The 13882-nt window shown below is 32.4% G+C and overlaps 2 protein-coding genes across 2 annotated transcripts; one reads left to right on the top strand and one right to left on the bottom strand.

Annotated features, from left to right (window-relative positions):
* The first annotated feature begins 6805 nt into the window (after nucleotides 1-6805).
* LOC145949984 (serine/threonine-protein phosphatase 7 long form homolog) lies at nucleotides 6806-8420 on the top strand. The gene is made up of 4 exons (XM_083060893.1): nucleotides 6806-6837; nucleotides 6962-7403; nucleotides 7557-7724; nucleotides 7815-8420. Exons 1-4 carry the CDS (start codon nucleotides 6806-6808, stop codon nucleotides 8418-8420), a joined length of 1248 nt encoding a protein of 415 aa, XP_082917019.1.
* Nucleotides 8421-8504: 84 nt separating this feature from the next.
* On the bottom strand, nucleotides 8505-10060 carry LOC145949983 (uncharacterized). The gene is made up of 2 exons (XM_083060892.1): nucleotides 8763-10060; nucleotides 8505-8508 (listed from the first exon to the last, which is right to left on the bottom strand). Exons 1-2 carry the CDS (start codon nucleotides 10058-10060, stop codon nucleotides 8505-8507), a joined length of 1302 nt encoding a protein of 433 aa, XP_082917018.1.
* Nucleotides 10061-13882: the final 3822 nt, after the last annotated feature.

Below are 13882 nucleotides of genomic sequence, written 5' to 3'. Positions count from 1 at the left end.
TTGAGAAAAAATTCTTTCAAAGGTAAAACTCCAACTAGCTCTTATATCAAGAAGGAAGACAAGAGGGAGAGTCAATATGACTCTTCTAAAAACTCTAGTAAGGGTTAAGAAAAAGAAAAAGAAAATGATAAAAATAAAAGTGTTGTCACTTAAAGTAGTAAAACTAGTGACATCAAATGCTTTAAATGTCTTGGGAGAGGCCATATAGCTTCTCAATGTCCAACTAAAAAGGTTATGATTTTGATAGGACAAGACATTTATAGTAGTCTTGATAAATCTAGCTCTACCACTTCAAGTGATAGTGAGACTAGTAAGGAAGATCATCAAATTGAAAAGCTATATCCTGTTGATGGTGATCTTCTCATGATCAAAAGGCTTCTTGGAAGCCAACCTTGTCCCACATCACTATCACAAAGAGAGAACATCTTTCACACAAGATGTCTAGTTTCTAAAAGATCTTGTTCTCTCATTGTTGATAGTGGTTCTTATTCTAATTGTTGTAGCACAAGGTTGGTTAACAAGTTAGCCCTTACCACCATTCCTCACCCTCACCCTTATAAACTTCATTGGCTTAATGAAGGTGAGGAATTGGAAGTGAATCAACAAGTGAAGGTCAAGTTTTCTATAGGGGATTATAAAGACAAAGTTCTATGTGATGTGATCCCTATGAAAGCTTGTCATATTTTGCTTGGTAGGCCATGGCAATTTGATAAACAAACTATACATGATGGCCTCACCAACAAAATATCCTTCATTCATAAAAATAAGGAAATTGTTTTTAATCCTTTAACACCACCCCAAATGTTTGAGGATCAAAAGCAAATGAAAAGAAAAAGAAACAAAGAAAGGAAAGAAGGAAAGAGTGTGGATAAAGGGGACTCCACTAAGAACTTTGTGACAAAAGAGAGTTATTTTATTACTAAACAAGCTTTGAAAAGAACTCTCTTTATTCATAAAAGTCTTGACTCTTATCCTAATGCTGCCATTTATCTTAAAGTTGAGAATGAGAAACAAAATAAACTTCAAACCAAGAATTCTCAACTTAGAGATATAGTGAAGAAGGAGTGGACTAGTTCTAGTTTAACTTCTTATACTACTTCCTTGGAGGTGCACAAGGGAGAAAGTATTTTTGTGGTTTTAATAAAGCACCCAATTTTTGGTTTACATTGTTTGGTAGATACAACTAGTTGCTTCTATGGGAAGTTATTATTTTGAACTTAATTTGAGTTCTTCCCTACAAGACAAATATAGTTTATATGATTATCAACATCTAACAAACAATCAAATCCAAAATTGTTTAGGGCGTTTTTTAGTAGTTTTTACTTTATATTTTAGGAAAAGCCTAGGATACCATTTAGGGTACTTTAGGCAAGATATAGTAGTGTTTAAAAATCATTCTTTTCATTGTCTTAGTCATAATGTTATTACATTTTTAGGTTTTACTTCTAGGTTGTGCTTAGAAGAGGAGCCTATTTCTATTTTTAGGGAGTCTAATTTTGATAGTTTATTTTTCTTTCTTAAGCTAGATAGATGGACTACTCTTAGGATTTATGAAACTTTCATCTCTTATCCCTTATATGTTATGCATATAGGTGTTGATTTTTCTTCCATTCATCCTCGAGATTTGAGGACAAATCCTTTTCAAGAGGGAGGGGATGATGGAATCATGCTTTGGAGTGCAAGAGGTGACATACTCAAAGATCCAAGAGGAGTGGGCTAGACATGGAAGATTGGGCCAGTCAAGGCCCAATGGGCCTTATGGGCTTGGAAGGCCCAAACTTAGTTTCAACATGGGCCTAACTTGTTTTTAACATTCTTATTATATTTTTGTTAGCATAGTTTGAATATATTTTGGTCTTGTATTTTGGACCACATAGAGTAGCATTTTAGATTTTAGGCTTGTTGGGCCTAGTTTTGGGCTTCATGGGCCTTTGGACTTTTAGTACCCAATATTGGGCTCATTTTCATTCTTGTAATTTTTCCTTTCCATTGTATTTGTTTGACCAATGTATTTAGGTCATTAGAATATGAAAATACAAGGAATAATAAAGTAGGCTAATTAGGTTAAATTAGGTTTAATTTGGAAATCATTTAAGTTACATTTGAGTCACATGTTTAGCACCATGGGTGGCTGAACATGTGCCACTCAAATTAACCCTAAATAACTCTCAAATCAAACCTAAATGCACCTTGGTACCTAAAATTTCGGAGTAGCACATGGGAGCCAAAATTTGAATTCAAATTTGAAATTTGAATTCAAATTTTGGGCGCCACATGTAGCCTTTGAGTTAGGCGCCCAAAAGTGTGCATAACCGGATGCTACTTAAGCTTTTCCTTACCACTTTGTATTCACTTTTGAGATTAATAAAATTGGAGAGCTTATTCAGCCCAATTTTCCCTTGAAAGTCACCTTGAGAGAGAGCTTCACTTTTAGGAATCCATTAGGTTTTCCTCCTCTTTGAAGTGGGTTTTCCCTTGCACCTTAAGCTTGGATGCTTCCTTCTAAGGCTTAGGCCTTCCAATCCGCAAGTTCTTCTCCTTCTAAAGTGTTCGTCACTTTGATTTTATCTCCTTTGAAGAAGATCCGTGCTTAGGAGGAGCTAAGGAGGGGATCATTCATCACTTCTCCTACTTCTTCCATCATGTATTCAGATTTTTTAATAACATTTTTATTCTTGTAACTACTCTCAAATCACTCACTTTCCTAATATAAAATATCCACTAATTTGTAACTTATTCTATTTTTTATTTCTTATTTTTCTTTAAGAGAAAGCGGAAACAAACATGAAAAATTGTTGAAGTAAAATTGATTCAAACAATTTTTTTTTATTTCAAAAAATACACAATTACACGAAATGTTATTTTACACCGATAATAATAATAAAGCTACCATATTTCTGATATATACTACCAGGTTGGCAACTAACTGTAACTAAGCCTAAGTGGAATAAACCTCTCCCAGAGATATTCAATAATCCGTGGGCATGCTAAATGATGAGTTAAGCACGAAATAATTTGTCCCGAATATTTGCCAAAGTACTTAATTTATGTGGTCAAGATTTCAGTCAGTAGAACACAGGACAAAGATAAACATTAACATAACTCCAGAGACCACAAGAAGAAAACATTTTAAGAGTATACATTTTAAGATCACAGAGACACCCTTTTCAAAAAAAAAAAAAAAAAGAAGAAGAAAATAAAGATCACAGAGACAGAATATAAAGTGAGGAAAAAGTCTACTCTCCAGGTGCCGAGACACCCTGCTTCAGTCTCTCCTTTTTCATCTTCTTCTTTGAGATTGGCTTCTTTTTTCTTGGAGGGAGGGTCTTCTGTGCATATATGTAGAGTACATAATTTCCAACGAGGAATATCAACAGCAACCCACCAACAAGAAGGAGAACAATTAATGCTGGGTTGAACCCTTTTGAAGCATTTCCCTAAGTGTATCAAAAACGAGACACTTCCATAAGGTCTACGTCAAGGAGCGCTTAAGAAAAAGAAATTACAAAATTAACAATCGATATAGAGGAGTATATTTTACAAAGAGAACAAAAAAATGCAATTAACCACCACAATTATAATTTTCTTCAAAAGTGAGCCTCTGTTTATTGCAAAAGAAGAATAACAACAGGAGAAAGGTGATTTTATCTGAACTGGTTAAGGTAGAACTTTCTCTTTTAAAAATAGAATATTCCCTCTATAATTATTTTATGATTGCACTTGCTTGAGATTGGTGATAAAGGTTTATGAAATTCGAATATTTGAAGGGGCAACTTTTATGCCCAAAGTGTACTTAAAATTTGCAAGATATCTTGCTGAGAATTTATAAGAAATGATGATAACTTCTAACTGAGTTTTATAGTAAACTCAAAATTGATGGAAATTATGATTACAATTTTCAAATCCAATATCTCAGCTAATAAAACAAAGGGTTAAACATCTTTTTCATTCTCCTAAACATGTAAATGTTCGTTTTTCGTCTTCCAATTTTAAATCATCTACTTTTGATCCTCCATTTTTTAAATTGTGTGAAAATTTACCTCCTAGTTAACACCGTTAAAATTTAACGATTATCTTAGTCTGCACAATACATGTCATCACACTTACCAACTTCGACTTCACGTATATACATTTAATGCTTGCTAACTTGGACTCCATGATCAACTACCTAACCCATAATCCAGAAAAGATCACAAACACTTTGCAAAAACAACAGACACAACATCATAGTGATTGCCCAACATTAACTCAAGTAGACATGTGTGATGACTTGTATTTTGCTTACTAGGATAATCATTAAATTGAGATAAAGGAGTTAGCGGGGGAATATGGTAAATTTTGACAAATTTTAAAAATGAAGGACCAAGAGTTGATGTTTTAAAATTGAGAGAGGAAAAATGAACATTTACATATTTTAGAAGACGAAAAAGATGTTTAACCTTAAAAAAAAAATAACATCTCCAAGTTGTTTTGGTTTTCTACTTTCAATTTTTTACTATAATTATGTTTTTTTATTGCACTTTTAAATCTTCCCCTGCACTTTCTCTCAAAAATCATACAAATCGCACAAACCAAATTTTGAAACACACAGAATACTACAAGCTTGATCAGAATGTTATTTCCCTACACAATCAAAAAAAATGTTAGTCCCTACTTCAGAAATGCAAAATGGTCTTTGATCTATTGGTTGTAACATTAAATGTTGTTGTAGTATACCCAAAAATTAGTCCTTAAGATTGTATTGTAGTTTAATCCATAAGATTTCAAATATCCTCCGCCAATCCTTGATTTTACAAAACCGGCATTCACTGTAGTCCTTTTTAGTTTTGAATACAAAAAGACGGTATAAACTAACGAAAGACTTTCAGAGGATTTTTAAAGTCTCATCTCATAGGCTAAAATGTATGACTAATACAATCTCAAGAACTAATTAAGGAAATATTTAGCTTTAGAAAACATACTGTTTCGTATTTAATTATAAAAATATTACCTTGTTTTCACTTTATTTTGTTTCTTGTTTGAAAAGTTTATATATTAAAAACAAAAGATGAAAATGAAAATACAAACCAATAAAAAATTTTTTTTGGCCAAAATACACTTTATAATCGGCTTTTTCATAATCAGCTGTTCATAATTTTGATCCTTATTTTTTTTTTAATTCCACAATTTAAGTCCTTTAATTTTATAAAATCTACAATGTTAGTTTCTTCATTGAAATTGAAGAATTAAAATTACGTAATTTAGAAATTCAGAGACCAAAATTGTACATTAAATATTATATGACAACTAAAAATGCATTTTAGCCAAAAAGTTTTCATTATTTTCTACACAAACATTTGAAACCATGAAACAAAATCAAAACAATGGACCATTTTGCAATTAAAATCGCAAACAGAATATGAAAAGAGAAAACATTTTTTTTTCAAATCAAATGTTCAATGTTGTTGATACACGAAACTCGAAAGAGAATTTTATGCATCAAGGAAAGGTAAACCTTTTGACATGCATTTAAAATTCATTAGACAAAAAGAAATTTTTTTTACTGAACCATCGGTTCCGCTGTTTGAACACAGCAATGTCCTTTTCTGCTATATATTCATGTTAGATCCAACACACGGATTGGCATAAAATCTCAAATAAGAAACGCATCGAACAAATTGAAACAATTATCCCACACATGAAGCAAATTAAAGCATAAGAATGCCTAAGGGAAAAGCAAAATTCAGAAACAAGCAGAAATGAAGAGCAAAGCGTTGAATTTGAGAGCAAAGGCAAACAAAATGTAACTAGAAAGAGAAATGAACAATTATTGTTTACAGAATAGCGATGATTGAAAGAAAAGGAAAAGTGAAAAGAGAAAGGAATCGAATACCACGCGATCGAAGGAAGGAGGGACTTTGTCGGCGAAATCGAAATCGTCGGCCATGGATCTACGGTGAGAAGAATGAGTGCTGTTCGTTTTCTGCACAATCTACCAAATTTATATTCACACACATGCTTTCTCTTTTTTATTTTATTCTCTTAATGGCACAAATGTTGAATTTTTTACTTAAATAATATTTTTTTTTAAAAAAATTACCTAATTAGGCACTATACAAGTTTATTTACAGAAGTAGAACCATTCACTGTTTAAGCTCAGAATTCGGTTCTTGAGGAACCGAATTCTGAGCTTCAAAGTGTATTTTTTTTTCTTTTTGCAACTCAGAATTTGGTTCCCCGGGAACCGAATTCTGAGTTGATTTTATATATTTTTTTTCGTGTTTGCAGGGAAACGTGAGCAAGTGTTGGAAGCGGAACGGCCCGTTCCGAAAGCAGAACGGGCCGTTCTGCTTAAAGGTACAGAGTGATAATTGTGAAAGTGAAACGGGTGAAGAACGGGCCGTTCCAGAGTTAAGAATTAACGTTGAAAAAGATGTTGGAAGCGGCCCGTTTTAAACAAAACTTTTGGTCATTTTTTGTTAACGTGGAACGGGCCGTTCTTGTTTTAGAACAGTCCGTTCTAAAATAGAAATTTACACATGTTTTTACTCCTGGAACGGGCCGTTCCAGGAGATTTTTTAACAAAGGTTTTGTGATTCAGAACGGGCCGTTCCGGTTTTGGAACGGCCCGTTCTGGGTGAACAGTAAAAACGCAAGTTTTTTTATAAATAGACCCCCTCCCCTTCATTTTTTTATGTGATTTCAGCTGAGTTTGTTTTTTTTACTCGTTTCCTGTACTGCTTCTAATTCACCTTGATAGTAAGAAATTATTTTTTTGGTTCAATTTTCATTAACCAAATATCAAAAATGTTGTTGTGGAAGTAAAATGAGCATAGGTCTGCTTTCATTGGTAGAACGGTAAGTTTAGCACTTTCGTTATTTACTTTAAATTTTAATGAACTTGTAACAAATTAGTACTAATTTTGGTAATTATTGCAGGAGACTGAGAATATTATTTGTTCTTACTGTCATTCAATGCCAGAACCTCACCCTCTAATTGTTCCTATACTCGAGGAAGTGGGTTTTTCTGGGGTTGCAAAGCTCAGAATCTGAAAGTGGATCACGCATTAATCACAGCTTTAGTTGAAAGATGGAGACCTGAGACTCATACATTCCATTTTCCAACTGGAGAGTGCACCATAACACTGGAGGATGTTGCACTTCAACTTGGCTTAAGAGTTGATGGTTTACCAGTCATTGGCCTAACATTATATGACTGGGAGGAAATGTGCTCCACCTATCTCGGAATCATGCCAGTTAAAGGTGAGTCACTTATTGGCTCTATGATTAAGTTAAAGTGGTTAAGAGATAATATGTTAGAATTACCAGAGGAGCCATCTCAAGAACAACTTGATGCACATTGTAGATCATATATATTAGGTTTAATAGGAGGTGTTTTGATGCCTGACAAAACAGGCAATAAGGTACATCTTATGTATTTATCTTTATTAATAAATCTTAGAAGAACAAGACGATATAGTTGGGGGTCGACTTGTTTAGCTATGTTATATAGGGAAATGTGTAGAGCTACAAATGTTAGTAGCAAAACAATGGGTGGTTGTGCATCTCTGTTACAGTCTTGGGCATGGCATCGCATGCCATATATTGTGCCTATTTCCAGGTTACCAGCAACATTCCCTCTAGTCTGTAAATGGAGCGGGGGCAGAGTTTTAAACTTTCAAAATGTACCTCATAATGATGTTGTTGGATATAGATCAAGGTTTGATCACATTCAGAATTATCAGGTAACTCTTTAAAATCAAAGTTTTATTATTTTTTTTATTTTCTTTTGTTTAGCATAATATGTTAACTAAAGAAGTTTAATTTTTTTGTAGTTTTTATGGGCGCCATATGGAGTATTGCAAGCAGCAATACCGATGCAAGCATATAGAGATGCTCTGCTATGGACATCATGCACCTCCATTATTTGTTTTGCAATTGTTGAATGGCACCAATCTGATAGAGTGAAATTGCAATTTCGTCTCTTCCAGGATGTCCCTTCTCCACCGAATAATTTGGATAACCTGCACAACATTGACATGAGGGGAAGACAAGATGAAAATTGGGTTACAAGACATGCTCAGTGGATCGATGTATGGAACAATAGACGTGAGCACACATTGATGGGTCATCCAATGCAAGACCCGCTATTTCACACACGAGAATACATGGAATGGTACATGGCCAATTCCATCTATTTTTTATTTGTGCCACGACTACTACAAGATCCAAGGACCCATCAACAACGAAGGACTTCCACAACATTTGAGACTGGTCGAACTTCCATGCGATCGCATGAAGAGCCTGGTCAGCATGTATCAAATCCTCAGTACGTCACTCCTGAACAAAACATAATTGACAGACGACATTCATTTGCAACAACTTCAGAGGATTTTTTTACAAATTTATTTGGAGTAGATTTTAGAACTCCATCTTCATGACGATCAGAAATAAGGCACAACCCATGTTGCGGTGTTACATACCGCCTCAAGTTCTTCAGAAAAAAAAAACATGCATCGCTAATTTCACCTTCAACAACAGCAAATGCAATAGGAATTATGTTGTTGCGACCATCTTGCGCAACTGCGACCAACAACGTACCTTTGTATCTCCCGTATAAAAAGGTACCATCCACTTGTACAATTGGTTTGCAGAAGGCAAAACCATCAATGCATGGTTTAAAGGTCCAAAATAACCTTTTGAAGATAACACTCCCCTCCTCCAATAATTCACCTTGGTAAGCTGGTTGCGTATTTAATTTCCAAATAAAACTTGGAACATACATTTGCATTGCTTGCAACATACCTGGTAATTTGTTGTACAACTCCTCCCAGTTTCCAAAGATATTCTCAATGGCATGTTGCTTGGCCAACCATCCATTTCTGTAACTAATTGTATAACCCATGGTGGACTTGATGTGGGCTATGATAGTTGAAATGGATGCCGATGGATCAACCTCAATAATTTCACCAATGCTTTGAGCAATCATTTGTGATCCCAATTTATTATGATCTTGAGAGATAAGTGGGGAAACACATGTGTGGGGGCCCTCAAGGATCATGATTTCCCAATGTTGTTCCATGGTACGCAATATACCACGACATCTCCAGGCACAGTCACGGTGAACGCATTCTGTAACAAGCCTACTACTGCTTGAGTTTTTAACCTTGTAAGTGCAATGGTTGACAATGTGAAATCTATTTATGGCATCCTGCATTTGTTCTTTTGTTTGGAAGCGTTGGCCAACAAATAGTGTTCCAGGTGGATACACAACCATATCACGCTCCAACAAATGGCTATACTCAGCGTCTTGTTGGATTTCATTGGGAAACTCTAAAAAGTGTGGAGGTGGGTTGTATATGGCTACTAGTTGTGGTTGTAGTGGTGGATTATTTGGAATTGGGAAGGTTTCTTCATCATCATGTTCATGTGCAGAGAGAATTTCGTCTTTGTCCTCGCTAAAAGGATCAAAGACATTTTCTGTTGGGAGACCAACAACAACATCATCTTCAATGTTGGTTTCAACATTGGGTTGAGAAGCAGAAGGTCTAGCTTGCTCAAATGGCTGAGAAGGTATTTGATTAAGGTCCATAATTGGACCACTTAAAAGTTGTGTGTATGACTCAATGTTGTAGTTGGAGGGGATATCATAAGAAGGGCCAGATGGGTTAGTGTACTGGTAACTTTGATAAACTTCGTAAGGTGAACGTGAAGGTGAAACTTGTGGTGCATGTGATTCAACTGTAGTAAATGTAGCATATAATTCAATACCTGATTGAAGTTGATTAGAATTGTGAACATTGAAAAGTGCCTCAACGTCTTTATCATCCGTCAACTCAACACAGGTATAGTTACTAACCCCTGGGCCAAGTCTAATAGGGTACAGAAAATGTATGCTAGCCACCCTCTCAGAATCTTGTCGATGTAGCTTTCTGTGGATGACTCTTTGAAGCCTTTCTAGAGTAATTCCTCTGTTGATACGAACTAATTTTGCATATGGAGAGGAGAAGGTGATTCCTTCATTCGGATATTGGTTAATGGAACCATTAGAATGAACAATAACGTAGATTGAAGAAGCCATTTTATGAAAGATTTAAAGGAAATGAACGTGATTCTAAGAAACTGATTCAAAAGGGGTAAACGGAAGGAATAAAGCAGAGAAACTAATATGAAATTGTGTGAAAAAAATGAAGAGGAGTGGGTCTATTTATAGAAAAACTTGCGTTTTTACTGTTCACCCAGAACGGGCCGTTCCAAAAATGGAACGGCCCGTTCTGAATCACAAAACCTTTGTTAAAAAATCTCCTGCAACGGGCCGTTCCGAGACCGTTCCAAGAGTAAAAACATGTGTAAATTTCTATTTTGGAACGGGCTGTTCTAAAACAAGAACGGCCCGTTCCACGTTAAAAAAAATGACCAAAAGTTTTGTCTAAAACGGACCGCTTCCAACATCTTTTTCAACGTTGATTCTTAACTCTGGAACGGCCCGTTCTTGACCCGTTTCACTTTCACAATTATCACTCTGTATCTTTAAGCAGAACGGCCCGTTCTGCTTTTGGAACGGGCCGTTTCGCTTCCAACACTTGCCCACGTTTCCCTGCAAACACGAAAAAAAAATATATAAAATCAACTCAGAATTCGGTTCCCGGGGAATCGAATTCTGAGTTGCAAAAAGAAAAAAAAATACACTTTGAAGCTCAGAATTCGGTTCCCCGGGAACTGAATTCTGAGCTTAAACAGTGAATGGTTCTACTTCTGTAAATAAACTTGTACAGTGCCTAATTAGGTAATTTTTTTTAAAAAAATATTATTTAAGTAAAAAATTCACAAATGTTCAAATTTTAATATTCTGATTTAATCATTTAATGTTATTAAAATTTTATGATAATTAAGATATTGTCAAAATCGTCAATTTTTTTTTAGATGAAAGAAATTTTATTCAAGGCCATTAGTATTTAATTCATGTTTGACTTATTTTGGAAATCTATTTTCACCTATAAAATAACTTAATTGAAAGTATGCAGCTATACTAATAAGTTAATTTATATTTGTAACATGAAAGGAGATTATATTTAACTAGATAAAAAATTAAAAAAAAATTAAGAAGAATAAAAATAAATAAGTCAACAATTTTATAACTAAAAACTAAATTTGTATATTAAACAAATTTATTTTAGTTGGACTTTTAATATTAATAAAAAAATTATTTTGATAAAATTAACTTATAAGTTAGATAAATCGTCAAATTTGACTTTATTTTATTGATAAGATATTTAAAGAGATTTTGAGAATCTCCAAACTCTCTTATTTAACACTAGTACGAAAAAGGCACTTCGTGCCTGCATTGTATTAAAAGAAGAAAATAAATAAAAAGAGAAAAAAATGATAAGTTACTCATAAAAAAGGTAGTTGTTAAAAAATAAACAAATAATAAAATGGTTCATATAAAAATAAAAATTAAAAGTAGTTATTGAAAGTGGTATCCCCTTTATATATTAGTATAGATTCATTAGTTTCAAGTTTTTAAATTTGATTAAATTTGTTTTTTAATTTTTTAAAATAAAAAGGGTATAATGGTCCAAAAAAGTGAAGACCAAGGTAGTTACCTAAAAGGATATCTCCTTTATATATTAGTATAGATGAAGAAAAAAGATATATTCCATCTGATTTAGTCTTTAATACTTGCTTGACTCATTTTTAAAATTTAAGCTGACTTATAATTTAATTAAGCAAATTAAAAGTATTTAATAAAATTAACTAATAAATTAGTTGATAAATATAAGATAAAATAAAATATATTTAATTATTCAAGACAAAAAAATATCTCAAATAAATTAATGATGGTAAAAATGAAATAATTTTGTTCAATTTAGAAATTGTAAAATTTTTATATCTTTGTTCAATTTCTAAATAGTTCATTAGGTCCACAAAAGCTCAATTATTGTTAATGAATAATTTTTTTATATTTAATGATAATCTTCTATTTCTACGAAATGTAAAATAATTAGTATCTTTTTTTATTTCATAGGAATCAAACACAATATCAGAGTTTTACTACATTTCATGCACACTAATTAATTCTAGCCGTCCTTAGTATAAAATATTTTATAAAATTGGTAAAAAAATCCTAGTGTCTATGTCCAATTAATGCATTATATATCTTTAATTTAATTTTTAAACAATTATACATCTTTTATAGTAATATTTTTTACTAAAAAATTTATATTACTTTTCTTTTAATTTATTTTATTAAATTCCCTTTGAGAGGAAAGAGAGTGAGAGTGAGAAAACATGAAAAAGGGGAAAAGAAAGAGAAGAAAGAGACATGGGAAAGAGAGAGGAGAGAAAAGAAAGGACACCGGAGAGATGATAGTGAGAAATAAGATAACAATATGTTTATGTAAAAATTTGAAATTTTTACGATTTTAAGCAAACAAAATATTTTCAAAAATGACTAGAATTTTAATATTTTCCTAAATTGTTTATCTAAATAAAATATTTCATCCCAAAGTATTTTAAATTCATAAAAAAAATGAGTTAATCTTTCAATAATTTTTATTCAAACACACTATTAATGTAATTTGTATATATTTTAATATTGATTATTTTAAAAATAAATAATCTATCTACTTAAATATCTAAATAAAATTAAAAGCATTTATTTATTTTGGTCATCAAAGAATACAGCATATATATTTTCATTAACAAAATACAATAAAAAATCTAATTCGATACAAGCATGATAATATTGAAGAAATATGATATTTTAAATTATTTTAAGGTGTCTTAAATGATTTGGAAGATATAAACAAATGAGTTGGTGGATGAAGAAAGGAAAGGGAGTCAAAAGGAAATGTTATAGTTCTAAAGTTGATTTTGAAAAAGATTATATTTTTGTGTATTAGGACATCCTATTCTAAATGATGATGCAAATGCCTTTTCAACAAAAGTGAAAGTTAGGGATTCAAGAATGTTTATCCATAATAATAGTGTATATTATGGTGAATGATAGTTCAACAAAGGAAGTGTGTAGGATGATGATCAAGCTTAAGGCAAATGGAATCTTTCCCCCTTTCCTTATTGTTGATTGAGGTTCAAGTATGATATTTGGAACAACAAAAAATGTAGTATTGTTCAACAAATATAAGTTGGATCTTAGTGGTTAATATATAATTTACATATGATACCTTTTTTATTGAGGAAAAAGTTATAAGAATGTATGTATAAATAATGCATCTAATGTTAGAATTTCCTACAAATGATTTGATGACAATCAATTTTGATCTTTTGATTTTGTTAAAAGCAAACTAATATTATGATTCAATTGATGATATTTGAATATTTAAGCTTACTATTAATGAGTAATTTCTAATTAACTTTTGACACCTAATATTGATTTATGTGGGAGACAATGTAGACTACCTCTAGGCTTATAATGAAAGGTGTCTAAGATTAATAAATAATAATTAGGTCTTCTTTGCCATCACGACATATAATTGTTCTTAAGGTCTGATCATTATAAACCTAGAACTTGGAGCATGTGATTTAGTGAAAGAAACCTTGACTTTTTAGTTTTGAGGATTTGTGCAACACATAGAAATTCTTGGCATGTTTGATCATGTCCTAAAAAAGCAAGTGTTTTTTTGTTGTTTTAAATTCATATAAAGTGTTCCTTTCTTAGTATGTTTGTTATTTCTTATTTGTTTATCTTACATCTAAGCCATAGAAAATATATTACTATGTTGGAGCCTTTACTTGACTATACATCATGGCCATTCGGGGTAGACATGGAGCTAAATCAATATGATGATCCAATGAATCCAAGCTAATCCAATTGAAAATATCTGGATTGGTTCAAACCATTGAATTGGTTCAAATTTAAAAATTGAATATCCAATCAATT

The sequence above is a fragment of the Cajanus cajan genome, chromosome 7 (assembly GCF_000230855.2).
Source record: "Cajanus cajan strain Asha chromosome 7, NIPB_CcT2T_4, whole genome shotgun sequence".
Lineage (NCBI taxonomy): Eukaryota > Viridiplantae > Streptophyta > Magnoliopsida > Fabales > Fabaceae > Cajanus > Cajanus cajan.
Note: the sequence above shows the minus strand (reverse complement) of the source record. Positions and strands in the feature narration are given on the sequence as shown.

Bases quoted from the DNA above. Each gene is read 5' to 3' on its own strand.
- LOC145949983 (XM_083060892.1), bottom strand. From the start codon at position 10,060: ATGGCTTCTTCAATCTACGTTATTGTTCATTCTAATGGTTCCATTAAC.
- LOC145949984 (XM_083060893.1), top strand. From the start codon at position 6,806: ATGAGCATAGGTCTGCTTTCATTGGTAGAACG. The intron at 7,404-7,556 runs GTACATCTTATG...TCTCTGTTACAG, and splicing joins CTGACAAAACAGGCAATAAG to TCTTGGGCATGGCATCGCAT. The intron at 7,725-7,814 runs GTAACTCTTTAA...ATTTTTTTGTAG, and splicing joins ATCACATTCAGAATTATCAG to TTTTTATGGGCGCCATATGG.